Source organism: Corvus brachyrhynchos, unplaced genomic scaffold (assembly GCF_000691975.1).
Source record: "Corvus brachyrhynchos isolate BGI_N302 unplaced genomic scaffold, ASM69197v1 scaffold28, whole genome shotgun sequence".
NCBI lineage: Eukaryota > Metazoa > Chordata > Aves > Passeriformes > Corvidae > Corvus > Corvus brachyrhynchos.
This window is the reverse complement of record NW_008246058.1, coordinates 5,692,392-5,708,297: the sequence shown is the minus strand read 5'-3', so window position 1 is coordinate 5,708,297 and position 15,906 is coordinate 5,692,392. Positions and strand designations below refer to the sequence as shown.

The 15,906-nt window shown below is 40.9% G+C and overlaps 1 protein-coding gene across 1 annotated transcript in view; it reads right to left on the bottom strand.

Annotated features, from left to right (window-relative positions):
- SAMD12 (sterile alpha motif domain containing 12) overlaps window positions 1-15,430 on the bottom strand; it is a 163,170-nt gene extending 147,740 nt beyond the window's left edge. Inside the window, exons 1-3 of the mRNA XM_017746054.1 lie at window positions 15,398-15,430; window positions 15,104-15,167; window positions 9,795-9,970 (exon numbers count right to left, since the gene is read on the bottom strand). Of these exons, the coding sequence (XP_017601543.1) occupies window positions 9,795-9,970; window positions 15,104-15,167; window positions 15,398-15,430 (273 nt within the window). The remainder of the gene's footprint in view (window positions 1-9,794; window positions 9,971-15,103; window positions 15,168-15,397) is intronic.
- Between the last annotated feature and the right edge of the window lie 476 nt (window positions 15,431-15,906).

Here is a 15,906-nt window from a genome sequence, read left to right as displayed (position 1 = left end):
AGCAGGAAGACCCCAGACTTTCCAGCACTTAGACCATAAGGATAAAAAACCCAGGGTTTGCTTTGTTTGGGGTCCTTCCTAAGAGGCAGCAGCTCAAATTATCATTTTGTTATTGCAACACGATTAAATTATTTTAAGGATCTGGATGTCTGAGACTCTGCTATGGGAAAGCCAGGGTCGAGGCAGTAAGGAAACCTTGTCTGACCATCTCAGTTTGGGGGGTGTGGCTGTGAAGGGGCCGTGGTCCCAGCTCAAGTGGTGTGTTATTCCCACTCCAGTGGCACCTGGATGGTCAGATAGGAAAGTTGCCTCAACACAAGTGCCAAAGGCCTCAGCTGCACATTAGCACCTCCCAAACTCAAAGAAACATGCTGTTGTACTGCTTCCTCACTCCATCTGCCCTCACTGCACACTTGCAATGCTTCTTTCAGTTTAAGAGTCTGCCATACTTGGACATCATTCTCAGTTTTGAACTAACTCTGCAAATTCCCAGAGCAGGTAATGACAATATAAAAGCACACCATCAACATAACTACATGCACAGAAGTACCAGAAGTAGGACACAGGCACTTAAAGCCATCCCCAGGCTGAATCACTATATCAAAGTTTCACTTAATGGCATCACAGCCAAGGAAACCCCATGCTACTTACAAATTAGTTGGTCCAAAAAACTAAAGAGGGAAAGGGAAGAATTGTCTCTCATTGTACACAACATTTGCCTTATCTTCTGCTTGCCCCACAGATGATACACAGCTTCACAGAAAATGCATGCTTTAACATTTGGGAGTTGTTTCCCTGCTCCCTGCAGTGGCACATCAGCAACACAATAATCTGCAGTTGACTGTAGAATACAGATAAAACCAAAACACTTCTGACTGAAGTCCACATTCAGAAACAGCTAAAAAGAACTGGTATTTGCAAAGTATGAAATGAAAGAATACTGAAAATCCTCCCTGATAACAGAGGTCATTATTGTTGGCATTTCTGCAGTGCCTAGAGGCCCCTCTAAACAGCAGTTTACATCAGTCTCCATCCACCAAATAGTTCCAGTCAAAACTAGAAGCATGAAAAAGACAAAGCACCAATGCAAGCCTCTACCAGTACCCACCATGGAAAACAGATTAAGAATCTGTTCCATGGAGAGGAATGGGAACAGGCAGCAAACATATTGCTGCATTTATTAGTCTCAGACAGCCTGACCTGGCCAATCAATTACATGTACATACACATGCAAAAGACAAAATTTCGCTAGCAAATTTATTCCAGATCTCAGATTTCTACTGAAACAATAATTTTAACTGGTCCTAGTTATCAACATATATTTGGGTAAACTGAGCCAGAGAGCAAGATCTTCACTTCCAGAGAGGAGCAACAGGCTTCTAAAAGTCCAAGACCAATTAAACGGAATGGGTAAAAATAAAACACACATACTCCAATAATTTGCTTTTAATCCAAAAGATAAGACTTTTTTTCCAGATTACACAGTATTTGCTTGCCAGAATATCACTCTGAACATAACCATATATATATGAGAGTAGTCTATCCTAATTGTTCCAAGTATGATTTTTGAGGTAAATGCAGCTTCTGAAACACAGTCTCCTAACGCAAGGTTTCAACTCCATCAGACATGGATAACCATTTCAATACCAAACGCAGAGGCTGGTTAGCCAGTAAGGTAGAGGAAACAATCAAGTTTGAGATCCAAACCCTAAACTCAAAGTGTCAAAACAATCCCCAAAATGTAGACAGCTTCATGTGAGGGCTGCTCACTTCAGACCGAGCCTGATTCCTCTCTGTGCTCCTCTGTGCATGCTGACTAGACTCCACCAAATGTAAGAGGAGTTTACATACCTAGCTTAGACAAAGACATGCAATTTAAGTTGCCTTCATCAGCAAACTGAACTCTACGAATGGAACTCAGGGAAAGACAGACCTCACTGCCCCAGGCCACCCTTTTCCAGACTCTTCGAATAAAATTCCTTCCCTTTCTAATGCTGATAACGCAGGAAACTCCTTTCACATATTATCAAGGCTACTACAGTCCCACACTCTTTTTGTGACTGTGACACTTCTCACTCCCAGTGCTCCACAATTATGTTATTTTTCAAAATGGAAAGGACAAAAATTCCCACTTGTAGAGAAAGGTGGAGGTGATTCTGCCACTCTACTCCACTCTGATGAGGCCCCACCTGCAGTGCTGCATCCACCTCTGGGGTCCCCAGCACAGAAGGACATGGACCTGTTGAAGTGAGTCCAGAGGAGGTCACCAACATGATTAGAGGGATGGCACACCTCTCCTGTGAGGAAAGGCTGAGAGATTTGGGATTGTACAGCCTGAATTAGAGAAGGCTCTGGGTGACCTAATTGCAGCCTTCCAGTACCTGAAAGGAGCCTACAAGGAAGATGGAGGAGACTTTTTACAAGGATATATAGTGACAGGACAAGGGGGAATGGCTTCAAACTGAAAGACAAGAGATTTAGATCAGATATTAGAAAAAAATTCTTTACTGTGGGGGGATTGAGGCACTGGAACAGGTTGCCCTGAGAAGTTGTGGATGCCCCACCCCCATAAGTGTTCAAGGCCAGGCTGGATGGAGCTCTGAGCAACTTGGTCTAGTGAAAGGTATCCCTGCCCATGGCAGGGGGGCTGGAATGAGATGATCTTTACAGTCCCTTCCAAAACAAACTGTTTTGTGATTTATAGCGACTACAGCAACTGCCAATCAGTTTTGTTCAGAAGTGTCCAGCAAACACGAGGCAGATTAATAAACTGTTATAACTCAGGTGAAACACACCTTTTGCAGACCTGCGCTGTCAACAATGGAGCATTTTCCATTTTAAAGGCTAAATTTGTTCTATAGTACATTTTGTAATCCCTCTAATCATAACGCTATTATTTTCTTGACCAGGGAATTCTATATTTTTCTGTCCCCAACAAGGCAGCTGTGTCATTAAAATACTGCTTTAATTTTGAAGACCTTAAAGTAGCTTCAAAGTGGAAGCAAAGGGTTTAGACAGCTTTGTGAAACAGCTTCACAATGAGGCAAGCAGCAGAACTGGCACTGTAAGTACATTATGCATCCACAGGCTGTACTGAATTGCTTTTTCCTCTAAAAGCTGCTCCATCCTTTTATCTACATTTCTTTTTCCCCGAAGTGAAGTTCTTTTAAATAAGGTGTCTGTGTCTACAGTATTAGCCATCCCACTTATTACTAGAGTACGACCACAGCTTTTTACTGCTTATGTTTGCTAATATGTACTGCAATTGCTGCTCCTTTTCACACTAGTGTAATGGGAAAGAACACAAATTTCCCATTGATAATTTTTACAGGACAACAGAAGCCAGACCAGACTACACTTCCCTCCTTATGCTCCCTCAGCTGCCTCTTTGTAACCATCTGCTCAAGGCAGCCCTATACAAGGACTGGCTCCCTGCAGCAGAAGCCCCCTCATTGCTGTGCATTTGTGCAGCCCTGAGCACAACTCAGGGTCACAGACTGCACCACCTCCCAGGGGCCAACATCCCAATGTCCTCCACATGCAAGCACTTGTGTGCATGCAACTACTGAAAATGTTTTCATCCTTATTTTTTTCTGAAAGTCACAGTCCAACTGTTAAAAAGTCCAGCTGTAAAAAGCCTAACAGAAATTCTTCTTCCTAATATCACCTGATGGACTGAAGTCATAAATAGAGAATGCTTGTACAGGTGAACTTCATAAAGGCCCTTAGTTTGGAAAGTCAATCAATAGTGTCTTTGTGAATAAACTTCACCTGTTCTACTTATACTACCTGAAGAGCTAAGAGTTAGTCTGAGCTCATTATTTTGATTTCCTGTGGGGAGAAAAGCAGTAGGAAAATAATCCCACTTTGAGATGAGGGGCAAAGGAGAAGGACACAAATAATGGTCCTTCCCACCTGCCCTTCCATTCCCTCACTGTCCTGGACAGAGTACAACACACTAACTTGTCAAGATCTCCCACTTCCAAATGGCTGCCATCAGGGCAGATGACATTTTTGACAATCCCCAGGCAGGCAGTCATTGTGAACAGAATGAACAGGAGAAGCCAGATCTTTCATGCTGAATGGAGAAATCTTGCTGTAAAAATGTGGGCCTCCATATTAAACTATTTATAGCAAGAATGGATGATACAACAATGGCAAAAATCATGCTACAACAAGAATACACTTGGATTTTGAATCAGACATTTGTCCTCCTGTGGTAAGCTGGCTTACAGGACCCCAACAGAAGAGAGATGTTCCTTGTTTTTCTTGCTTGTGAGAGTGTGGATTCTGAACTAAGCAGCTATATTTTGCCCTACAGGTAGGGTTACTTCAGCACTTCATTCACTCCAGTGGAATCACAGAATGATAAAAGAAACATCACTCTCAGTGGCTTGAAATGCACAAAGTCACCCAGCACTGCTGTGTCACAGCTCAGGATAAGAGGTTTGTTCACTGCACAGTTCTGAAACTTCAGGCTTCAGCCAGAGGTCACAATCATGAATGACAGGCTGAGAGAGGAAGGGATGCATACGCATCAAACATTCCAGCCCCCAATTTACATGGATACTTCTAACTACGCAACACATGAAAAAGTCTATTGAAAATGAAGATAGAAGCAGGCACACTAATTACTGTGTACTAGTAATAATAATCACAGGACGAGACACTAGAAAGGCAGATTGCCCTGAAGTGTAATTATTTCAGCTATGTGATAGCAACATTTACCAAATATTTTTAAACCCACTTCAGACGTACTGTACACTGAGATTATGTGCCCAATTTTGTTAGTCATAAAGATGACCCAATGCAGTAAGTGGTGTTTTGTCACTATTTAAGTCAGAGTTGGGAGAGGGGGAAAAAATCACATTCACACCGTATCTATTGACTTTCGTTGTGTTGATCTGATGTGGACCCTGGTAATCTGTTAACTACTTCTCCACAAAAGTAAGCTAAGAAAAGCAAACTATCTATCAGTAAAGTAACATTTCCCCATCCAGGGTCAGCACCTCACTCAGAAACACAATGAGATCTGCAATTCAAACACCCTGATACACAATTTTAAAATTTTAAAGCAAAATCTGGAGGAGTGGAACAGCCCAGCCAGGGTTTTGTTGAACCTTCACTTCAACAGAAAAATGTTTCTTAACTTCAGTCAGTCCAATCTGGGCTTTTTTTGCCATATCCTGAGGTCCTGTGGCCACCAGAAGTCTCACAAGAGGAAGATAATAGGAAGACAACACAAAATGGCAAAACCTCACTGCCCCGGTTCAGTGGGCATTGGTGTTTCTCAAATGCAAAAAAAGGTTAAAAAAAAAAAGGGGCGGGGGGGAGATAGAATGGTTTGGGCTGGAAGGGACCGTAATGATCATCTAGTTCCAATCCCCTGCCATGGGATCAGACTGCTTAGTCTGGTCACCCAGACTGGTCTAATATTGTCTTTCTCATCCAACCCATCTGATAAGCTTGACCAGACAGGATAAATATTGTGAAGCAGAAGCCACTGATTACAAAACTGGAGAATTCTTCTAGAAAAATACTTTTCCTTGTCTCTTGTTAGAGAACAGTACTGGGACATTTCTTTACTTAAATAACTGACAAAATTTTAGTATTTCTAAGAATCCTGTAACATCCCTATTACTCAAAAGCCTTACTCTTCTGCTTGGACTTTTCACCACACACTTGACACACTCCACCCCTCCCAAATACATTCCGATTGAGCAGATCCCTCCCAGGCAAGCCAGAGGAGCTGTTTCCACCCCAGTCAGTCCTGAACTGGGCCCAGTAAGCTGAGATAACTTTTTATCCTGTTGGTACTGAGTTCAGTCAGCCCTTCAGTGTTGTTCAGTATAATTTTGAAAAAACTGGTTTTTTAAGAGAGCAAAAGCAACCAAAAGAACTAATGAGCTACACTGCAACAAAACATAGTCTACTGGTGACTATGTAGCACTTATCAACAGAAGACAACGTAAAAGCTTCTCACTTCTTTTACCAGTTTCTTTTCATAGTTTTCATGAACATTTTAAAGGACTGTTAATTTGTCTCTAGTCAGATAAAAAAAACCCCTGCAATTGCTAACACAGCATAAAAAGCCTAACAGCAGTGGTTGCCATTAAAAAGCCTTTAGTATTTGCTATTGCTGCTGCCACATAATGAGACAAAATGTGTCACCAGATATGCACACCTTACTTAGGGATAAAAACTCCCTGAATAAATAACCTCCTAATGAGCGACAGCCCAGATTTGGGTCTCACTCTCACCATTAACAAGGCTTTGTGAGTGCAACATGTGGGAGGCCTTCACAAAAGCCAATTCTGCTGTAAGAGATCATTTTCTGAACCTCCTTAGAAAAGCTGCCTTCTGTTAAAGTCTATACTCAGAGAAGTACAGGACTCCAAAAGTATAGCAAAACTTGTTAGTTTGTTTTTAACAAAATTCTACTCTGTGACTATGATATTAAAACCAAACAGATCAGACATAAGAGGCAGAAGTAGCATTTCAACGAAAAAGATAAGAATTCCAGAAGACACACATAATAGTGGTTAAATATAGGTGGTTAAAGAAATAATTTCTATTTTTAAAATGTATATTAAAAACCATCCTTGCTTTCTCCAGTGAATTCTTCTGCTCTGTAAGTGACCACTCAACTGCCTGAATTGTTTTTATATACCATGAATGCTGAAAAATCAATTACTGATCAAGAAAATGTGTATATTGATATACATAAAAATGAAGCATTTTTACACTTCATATATTTTCCTTAATTTGTATTATATCCTGTACATTATCAGAGTCTGACTGGATTATGCACATCAGTTTAGCTATGAATAATCTTGGCCATTTTTGGACTTGCACATATTTGTAACAAGGTGGTTCCTTAGGGAACCAGCTGAGGGAGACTAAAATCATTGTTCCATTTTCCATTATAATTCTACCTCAGTCAGCCTACAAATACTAGATTCCATATTCATCAGGAACTTATTTATAAGTGATCCTTCACTGAAGCTATACCTTCTATTGTCTGCATCCCAAATATACAAACACTTGTACTCCCATATTTATGTTACAGTAGCTGCATGAAAAGGAACTTTAAATCTGGTTGTAATCCATGAGTTACTACTGTTCTTTAATCCCATAGCTGAGGACGGAAAAAGAAGGACACACTTCATTAGAAAGAAGATTTTGTTTGTTTCTTTGGACAGCAAAACCAGATGTTTAAAGTGCTGGAAGTGGTCTCAATGAAAAATTAGAAAGCTGAAAGCAGGAACGAGAGCCTAGGAGGCATCTTAAATAATATTCAATACATTGCATTGCTTTGTGCAACACAGGTCTCACTACTGTGAATATGAGGTATGTGTTAATATTATTTGAATATATAGGATTACAAAGAAATCCTTTTAAAAACAACTGCGCAATGGAAATATAAAACAAATGGCTCTGCTCACGATGTTTTATTTACAATACTTCCTTGTATTCCTGCTCATCTTTCCACACTGTACATACATGATTGCATGGATGAAATTTCCTAGTGACAGCTTAATTCAACTCTTAAAGCTACACAAGTTAAAATCCAACTCCATATTCACATTTTAGAGGATAAAGCAAAGCAATTTTTAAATTTAAGGCAGAACAAGCCAGAAAAGACAGGCTACCTCAGGCTATAACATATAAATCCAGATGAAAACATCACTAAATTAATGCACACATAAAAGACAAAGTTACTAACAAGGCAGCAATACATTCAGAAAAATATTCCATTCCATTTGCTTGATACTATTATGCTACGCTTATACCATTAAGCAAAAATTCAGTATGTTTGTTTGTTTGTTTTTAAACCTGAAGTGTGCCCAGTTTTCTCAATAAAGTTACTGCAATCAGATATGGGAAACCAATCGTTGATTTCAGTCCTTTGAGAGCTTCCCCTCTTACCCAGCTATCTCCAGCAAGGACAGCCTGTTTTATATCATCAGTCCAACAATTACAGCTCAAGACAGTGAAAACAGGCTCCGTTACATTAAATCACTGATGTATTTCACTCTGATTTTTCATTAGGATAAGTCTTTTGCAAGCAAAGACAAGTTTGATCTGACTATATTCCATGTCAACTACACATGAGCCCATTCTCAGTTGGGAGCCGTATTGCACCACTTAGCTTCTTCACTCCCAAGCTTGTAAGACCTGCTCTAAGTTTAACACACCTCCTCAGCTTTCAATATGGGGCAGATTTTCATCTGGTGATGTTGAAACATGAGCAGGGTTAGCTTGCCTTTGTGAAAAGCTGGGCAAACGCCTTATTAGCTGAGCTTTGTCTCAAAACGCATCCAAAATCTGGTAGTCTTGTTACCAAATGGATATTTCAAAGCAGTAAGCACAAACCTGTTCCCCAAGGGTTCATGAGAAATCAGCAAGGTGCTTGATAATTGACCACCAAGATTGCAAGTAGCAGGGTTTTTTAAATTGTTGTAAGCCTGTAATGGAGGATCTATTTTGATGCATTAAGTCAGAATGAGTTAAACTGTATTAATTTTAAACTAGGTATTTTAGATAAAAATCAGAATGGAGAATTCATACCAAGCCTTTATTGTCAAGGCTACTGCTCAAAACATGTAATGCTATTTTATTCTAAAAGTGAAATACATCACAACCATATGTGTATTATTTGTTGGATTTACTGTACTACTGGCAGTAGGAAATACTCCTATTTGTTCAGTCATTGAAATAATTTCTATTGCCTTTTTGAACCTGTAAAAAAAAAAACCACTCATTTTATTTGCTTTAATAATTCCCCAAGTGTCAGATTCAGTAAAAACTCAATTCTCCTGCACAACTTACCCCCAAACTCCTCATTTTAGGCCTTTAAGAATCAAAAAGACTGAGATGGCTTTTAAATAATTTTAATTTTAAAGAATTTTAAAGAATTTTTATTTTAAATAATTTTAAATAATTTTAATTTTAAAGAATTTTAAAGAATTCCCAGTTATTTTATAACATTCCATTATCTTTCCTTTGACCCTGAGACCAGCTTCCTTGGTTAGAGCCTTATGCTAGGAACGCCAAGCTTGTGGGCTCAATCCCCATACGGGCCATTCACTTAGGAGTTGGACTTGCTGATCCTTGTGGGGTCCCTTCCAACTCAGAATAGTCTGCGATTCTAGTGAAAAATGTATCTAATATGACAAATTACTGTCCTATACCAAAGTATCTGGAGTACACACATTCACTTGCACTTGGTTGTCATGTCTGCTGCACTCACAAAAGAAGTAGAAGCTTGTGAGTAACAACAGACACTACATTTGTTTTCAGAAACTCATCTCCAAACTATGTTTGTTCACTGTTGTATCAGACACAGAAGAACTGGCCTGGTATTTTACCTAAAATCAGTTAACAGTTTATTAAAATCAGTCACCCATATAAAAATCCACATATTCATATATCCATAGAACTTTCCTCCTCCTTTACCTGCCCCAGGCAAACAAAAAAAAACCCTCAAGAAAAACATTTATACCCATTCTGCTTGTTACCGAAGTCATTTGGAAAAAGAGTTTCCATAGTGCCTGAAAAAGAGAGATTCCATTATTTTAATTATCTTCATTTAGAGAAAAATAGAATAGTGCAATATCCAAGATGTGTGTGTGCTACAACTCCATAGCAGTACCTTGCTTCTGTAACACCCGCCTCCTCAGACTGATATTTTTACACCTTTATAAGAAATGCTTTTTAAGAGAAGCCAGGACTTCAGGAAGCCTGGATTCTTAAAGGCTCACCAAAACAAATAAGAAGGCAATTGCACCTACCTTAGATATTTCTGGCTCCACTTGTCTCTTGGGTGACTCTTTTGACTCAGGCCCTTTTGGAGTACTAGTGTTCTTTACCGCAGGTGATTCAACTCCTTCGCCTTCAAGTTGCAGATTAATACCTTCTGTGGGGACTGGGTGATCAATACCATTTGGATTCAGATTGCAATGGATAGCTGGGAAAAAAATATGAGAAACACTGCTTTAGGAAAGAAGAATCCAATGTTTTAAACATTTAGCACAAACTACTGAGAAGTGCCATGTGGTAACCAGAGCTATGTCAGACCAAAGCAAATGAACCATCTGCACCTTGATGCGGATTCAAGGTGAGATATTTAAGAAAGAAAATGAGAGGAACGCAGCACTGTATAAATTTATTTAGTGCAGGCTACCGTGTGGAACTGTGCTCTGCTGGAGTCACTGCAGCATCCAAGACCCTCAACTTAGAGCTTTTACTAAGTATTCATCATTCAACCATACCTTTTTTCCTTTCTAGGCAAACTAGTTAAGGGTTTTCTACTACATTTTCAATTCCTACAACATTCTAGGTCTTAAAGAATGTGGGATAAATAAGCTGTGCACAAAAAATCAGCAAGTCAGTCTCTGCACAGAGTAATGACTTATCCAGCTGATTATCTCTCCTTCAGTCCTTTGTACCACTCCAAGTTACCACCTACACCATCCTAACAAGCAAAATAGATGTACTCCCTGGGAGTATATAATGAGGTGCAGACTAATGACAGCAGAATAAGGAAAGCATCCAGAGGAAAAAAAAAACATATGCAAACGATACAACAGAAATGCCCATTTAGAACTATGGCAGTAGCTTGTTTCCTGCCCAAATTTTCACAGTTCCAGCACTCACATAGATAGTAGTGATTTTATAAATGTGTGGATCCTGAGGAAACTTCCCCTTTATGCAACTGACTTTTGCACTTATGTTCCTGCATAACTGGGCTACTTTTAGCGCTACTGGTAATTTAATGGTCCCAACTTCCCCTGTGTGCAAAAGAACTTTGCTCAGATACTGTGATGCAATGTTTGACAGATCTGAGTAGAAACAATGTACATCCAAAATAAAAGCTGCCCTTTTACTCTTGCTTGGCTTAGAAGCAAAGGGTGGGGAGCTAGGGAAGAAATCAGAACTGCCAGTTTCTACCAGCTACAGATCAGCCCTTGAAAGCCTCTCACAGGAAACTGGCTCAAGCTGCAGTGAAAGCAAAGGGTTCTTTAACTATAGCACCTTTCAAAAATCTATTCACCTTAAATCCTAGAGTCTTAATTGAAAACTTTGAGCCTAAGTTACAGCAATTCCTTGGTACAGAAGTAAGGCAGAGGCCAAAACGTTGACGTTTTTCCTTTGGGATCTTTAAAAACATCAAAATATTTGTAAAAGATAAGTGATCTCTGCAACCACTACAATACCTACATCTGCAAGCCAGGGACAGGAACACCTCCTATGAAAACTTAAAAAACAATTTGATTCTGTGGTTTCTATTTACATCAGTGTGCCTCAAGACACCAAAAAATTCTCTCTCCTAGATTATACCCACCTACTATTATCTAGCTCCTCTAGATCACATTTACCTACCTGAAAGAAACAACTACTAACAACTTCTTTGCCTATCCTCCAGACCACAGAAAAGACAGATGTTATCCAGTAAGACCGACTATTTTCACAGCCCAAGGAAAATGAAAACCATTCTGTTAGTAACCAAATTAATTCCCTCCTTTACAAAAAATGTAAATGTATCTTAACCAACCTGTAAAAGTACTCCCAGCACACCCTGCTCCAGCAAGGGCTGATCAGCAGTGAAAAGACATTTGATACTAAATGTGATCCATAAAAATACTTCCAACTGTCTTCTGCAAGGATCTTGCCTAGCTGAATAGGAAGACTCCTAGAGACACTTTTGAAACCTTAACACACTACAGCAACATCCAGAAAGAGGCAGTTTTTGGCTGTCAGCCCAGTTCCAGTGCTCACCAAAGAGAAATTACATAGCACAGTGGGACTTAAAACTGCCTGGAAGAACACTGCCAGCAGCAAGTTTCCTGTGAATTGCAGCTCCTCCCCTCCCAGTGCCCCCAGGCAATAGAGATTAGGGAGAGAGGTTGCATGGGATGAACAAGGAGATCGTTGTTGGTTATGGCACTAATTTACCATGCATTGGAGGGAGCAAATGATACAGGTTTTGATAACATGGCAGCATGATGAGTAACCTTATCTCCTTCTGTGTATAACCACACGACACATTTGGTGGATGAGGGAAAGGCTGTGTATGTTGTCTGCCTGGACTTTAGTAAAGCCTGTCTCCCACAGCATTCTCCTGGAGAAATGGCTTTTCATGGCTTGGATTGGTGTACAGCCAGGTAAAAACCTGGCTGAGTGGCCAGGCCCAGAGAGTGGTGGCAAATGGAGTTATATCCAGCTGGTGACTGGTCCCAAGTGGTTTTCCCCAGGGCCAATTCTATTTAGTATCAACAGTCTGGGTGAGGAGATCAAGGGTACCCTCAGAAAGTCTGCAGATGACACCAAGTCAGTTGGGAGTATTGATCTGCTGGAAGGTAGGAGGGCTCTACAGAGGAAACAGTCTGGAGTGATGGGCCAAGGCAGTGGCATGAGGTTCAATAACACCAGGTGCTGGGTCCTGCACTTGAGTCACAACAACTCCATGCAGTGCTACAGGCTGGGGAACAGTGGCTGGAAAGCTGCCCTTGGAAAAGGACCTGGAGGTTGACAGCAACTGAACATGAGCCAGCATGTGCCCAGGTGGCCAAGAAGGCCAACAGCATCCTGGCCTGTACCAGAAATTGTGGTCAGCAGGACCAGGCCAGTGATTGTCCCCCTCTACTCGGCATTGCTGAGGCCATAGCTTGAGTGCTTTGTCCAGTTCTGGGCCCCTCACTACAAAAAGGACACTGAGGTGCTGGAGCGTGTCCAGAGAAGGGCAACAGAGCTGGGGAAGGGTCTGGAGCACCAGTCTGATGAGGAGCAGCTGAGGGAGCTGGGGGTGTTTAGCCTGGAGAAAAGGAAGGTCAGGGGATGGCTTATCATTCCCTACAACTCCCTGAAAGGAGGCTGTAGCCAGGTGGGGGTCTGTCTCTTCTTCCAGGTAACAATAGGGCAAGAGGAAAAGTCATCAAGTTGTGCTAGGGGAAGTTTAGATTGGATATTAGGAAAGATTTCTTTATGGAAAGGGTTGTGAGGCATTGAAACAGGCTGCTCAGGGAAGTGGTAGAGTCACCATCCCTGAAAGTCTTTAAAAAACATGTAGACATGGAACTTGGGGACACAGTGGTGAACTTGACAGTGCTGGGTTAAGGGTAGGACTTGATTTTAAAGCTCTTTTCCAACTTCAATGGTTTTATAAATTTATAAGCACCTGGATGGCTTAAAAATGAAATAAGTCACTTGGCAAGATGCTGCTTGACCCTTAGCCCATCATGCATTCAAGAGTAATGAATGCTAGTGCTTTTTCAGCAATGCTTTTTACTGGGCTCCTTCAGGTTAGAAAAGAGGAAAAAATGGAAGAGGTTGCTAGCAATTGCATAGATGCCCACTACCTTTTAATTGAAAACAGGCAAGTGGTTCAAAGAAACACAGGCTGCCTCAGGGGACTCTTCGAGAGTTGTTAATATTGGGAGGGAGGGGGAGAAGTGGGGAGAGACAGCTTTTTTATTTTCTAGGGGTATTTATTTCCTAAGGAGAATAAGAATCTCAGTCACTTGGCAAAGCTTATCTTTCTTTGTCATGACACATCTTCAGGTAGCCAGCTCTACTATTTTCTTCTAGTGCTACCTCCAACCCTCAGCTACACAGAGAAGAGGAGGAAGGAGTATTTGCTTGCATGGGTCTGTTACTTCCTGTTACCACACAGAATACCTAGATCCATCTTCGTGGCGGACAGAGGTGGAGCTCCTGCCTTCTTTTAAATGTCAATACAAACCAAAATTGTTCCCTTTCAAGATTTGTTAAAAGGCAGTGAAAGAGGTCAATGTTTGGTCAATGATTTATTCTTATCTTAAATCCATACCTTATATAATTTTAGCTAGATTAGGTCAGCTCTAAACTCAGGATCAACTATCAAACCTAATGGGGCTTGGGGGACTGACAGCACCCAGGGCTAGCATCTCATAGAACTGAGCCTAAACAGCTCTTAGAAAATAATCACAAATCACTAACTTTACCACAGCCCAAGTGCTCCGAACTCTCTTAGCTGACATATCTTAAATCTCTTTTAGGACTTAATGGCATTCATCTGGAAAAAAATCTTCCTACAGACAAAGTAGTTTCTGGCTAAAATATTGTCCAGACCATTACTCCTCCTTGCCTGCGTATTGGCTAATGCTAGCTCATCCTGCCCTCTGCATTCAGACCATTTTCCCACACTACTCCTTTGACAATATCCCTACTCCCTCAGCACCTCTTCATTCTATCAAACTACATCCACCTCATCAGTCCCAAATTTTAACAGTACATCAAGACAACAAACACCCTCCAAATCAGCTCATAGTATCCAATACCAGCAGTATCATTAAATTTTGAAACAGAACCTCTTCCAACAGTCTTCCATACAATCTCGATACTCATGTATCATCCATGTCTCAGTAATACAACTATTCATCCAGTTTCAGATCACCTGTATTCACCTTTCCCTGCTGAAAACCCCACCTCAGTTGATTAATGTCATGTCTCTCTTCATGGTCCTCTAACAATTGTCGTTCAACTTGCATTGAAAGCTTTCTATGGTGGGAACTTGTTTCCTTTTGTGGAAGGAGGGTGGATGCTCTGTAGAGCTCTGACTGCACAACAAGCACATAATGAATGGCACTGGCTGACAATAACACAGATCCACAGATTACATTTATGAAACAAACTATTATTTAAAACAAAGGTACTTGAGTACTCTTGTACTCCTAACCTAATGGTAGAGAGGAATCTAATGGAAAATATCCTCTTTTCCAGAACTTAAAGAAAAGGCTGCTGAGATCTGCCAGGTTACGAGAGTGAAAAGCTCTGTCAGAAGAACAGTAAGTGGAGCACCCAAAATGGAAAAATGACCCCATATCTGTTCTAAAAACCAGGGAAATTAATGCAATACACAGTGTACTTTTTACATACGGTGGAACACAAACTCAAGTCCTTTCCATGTATACGGAGCAAGATAATTTGTTGCCCTGCAGAAGCTGGCTGATACATGTGAGCCAGTTCCATGCCCACACAGATCCTTACAGGGTGCGCATGCATTTGGACAGGAGAGCTCGCAGGGCAAAAAGAATGCTCTGCCCCCCCTCCCTGCCACCACCTTCCTGCCATGCATGCCTGCCTCCCAGATGGCAAGCAGCCAAGAGACAGCTTGTCTGAGCATGCTTGATGGTACACAGAAGTTACCAAGAGCCATCCTAAGTTACTGGCATCTGGGGCAAGCCTTGTCTTTTCGTAGAGGGTGCTCTGTGAATCCTGTCTGGAAAAAAGCCTGAAGGCACTCTTCAAAACACAGCCTTGATATATCCAAATTTTTGCATGGGCAGATGGGAAGTCTTTGTCTCTCCATCTGTAGGCTCAAGGCTTAGCAGATAAATCTATGATCAATCACTACCTCTGTGCACTCCCTGCCTACTGTGTCAAACATTTCGTAACTATGTGCTTCAGTGGGAATACTGCTGGCTGCTTAATATTTTAAGCAGATCAATTAAGGCTACATTAAAGCATATTTGGCAAGTACTTGAGTTACATGCAATAACAATTGTTCTATTCTAAAAAGTGATCGAGTAAAAATAGCATCTTCTTACTCATGTGCCCTGTTCTGCATGCATCATAGTCATATGCTCGCTTTTGCTATTCAGACACAAAAAGCAGGCACAGGAGATACCCACCCAACCACTAACAATCCTTACAAAACTTTCATGTGTCAAATACTGGCAAACTTGCAAGCTCCATTTTACGTATTCATTCCACAGACTTAGCTGCACAATGCTAAGAGGTAAATCCATACAATCCACCTGCTACTCCCACCATAAAATGCCACACTGTTGAAAAGGACAGACAAAAGTTCATCCATAGAGTTTGAACACTAACAAACTCAGGCTGGACATAGCAGGAACCTTA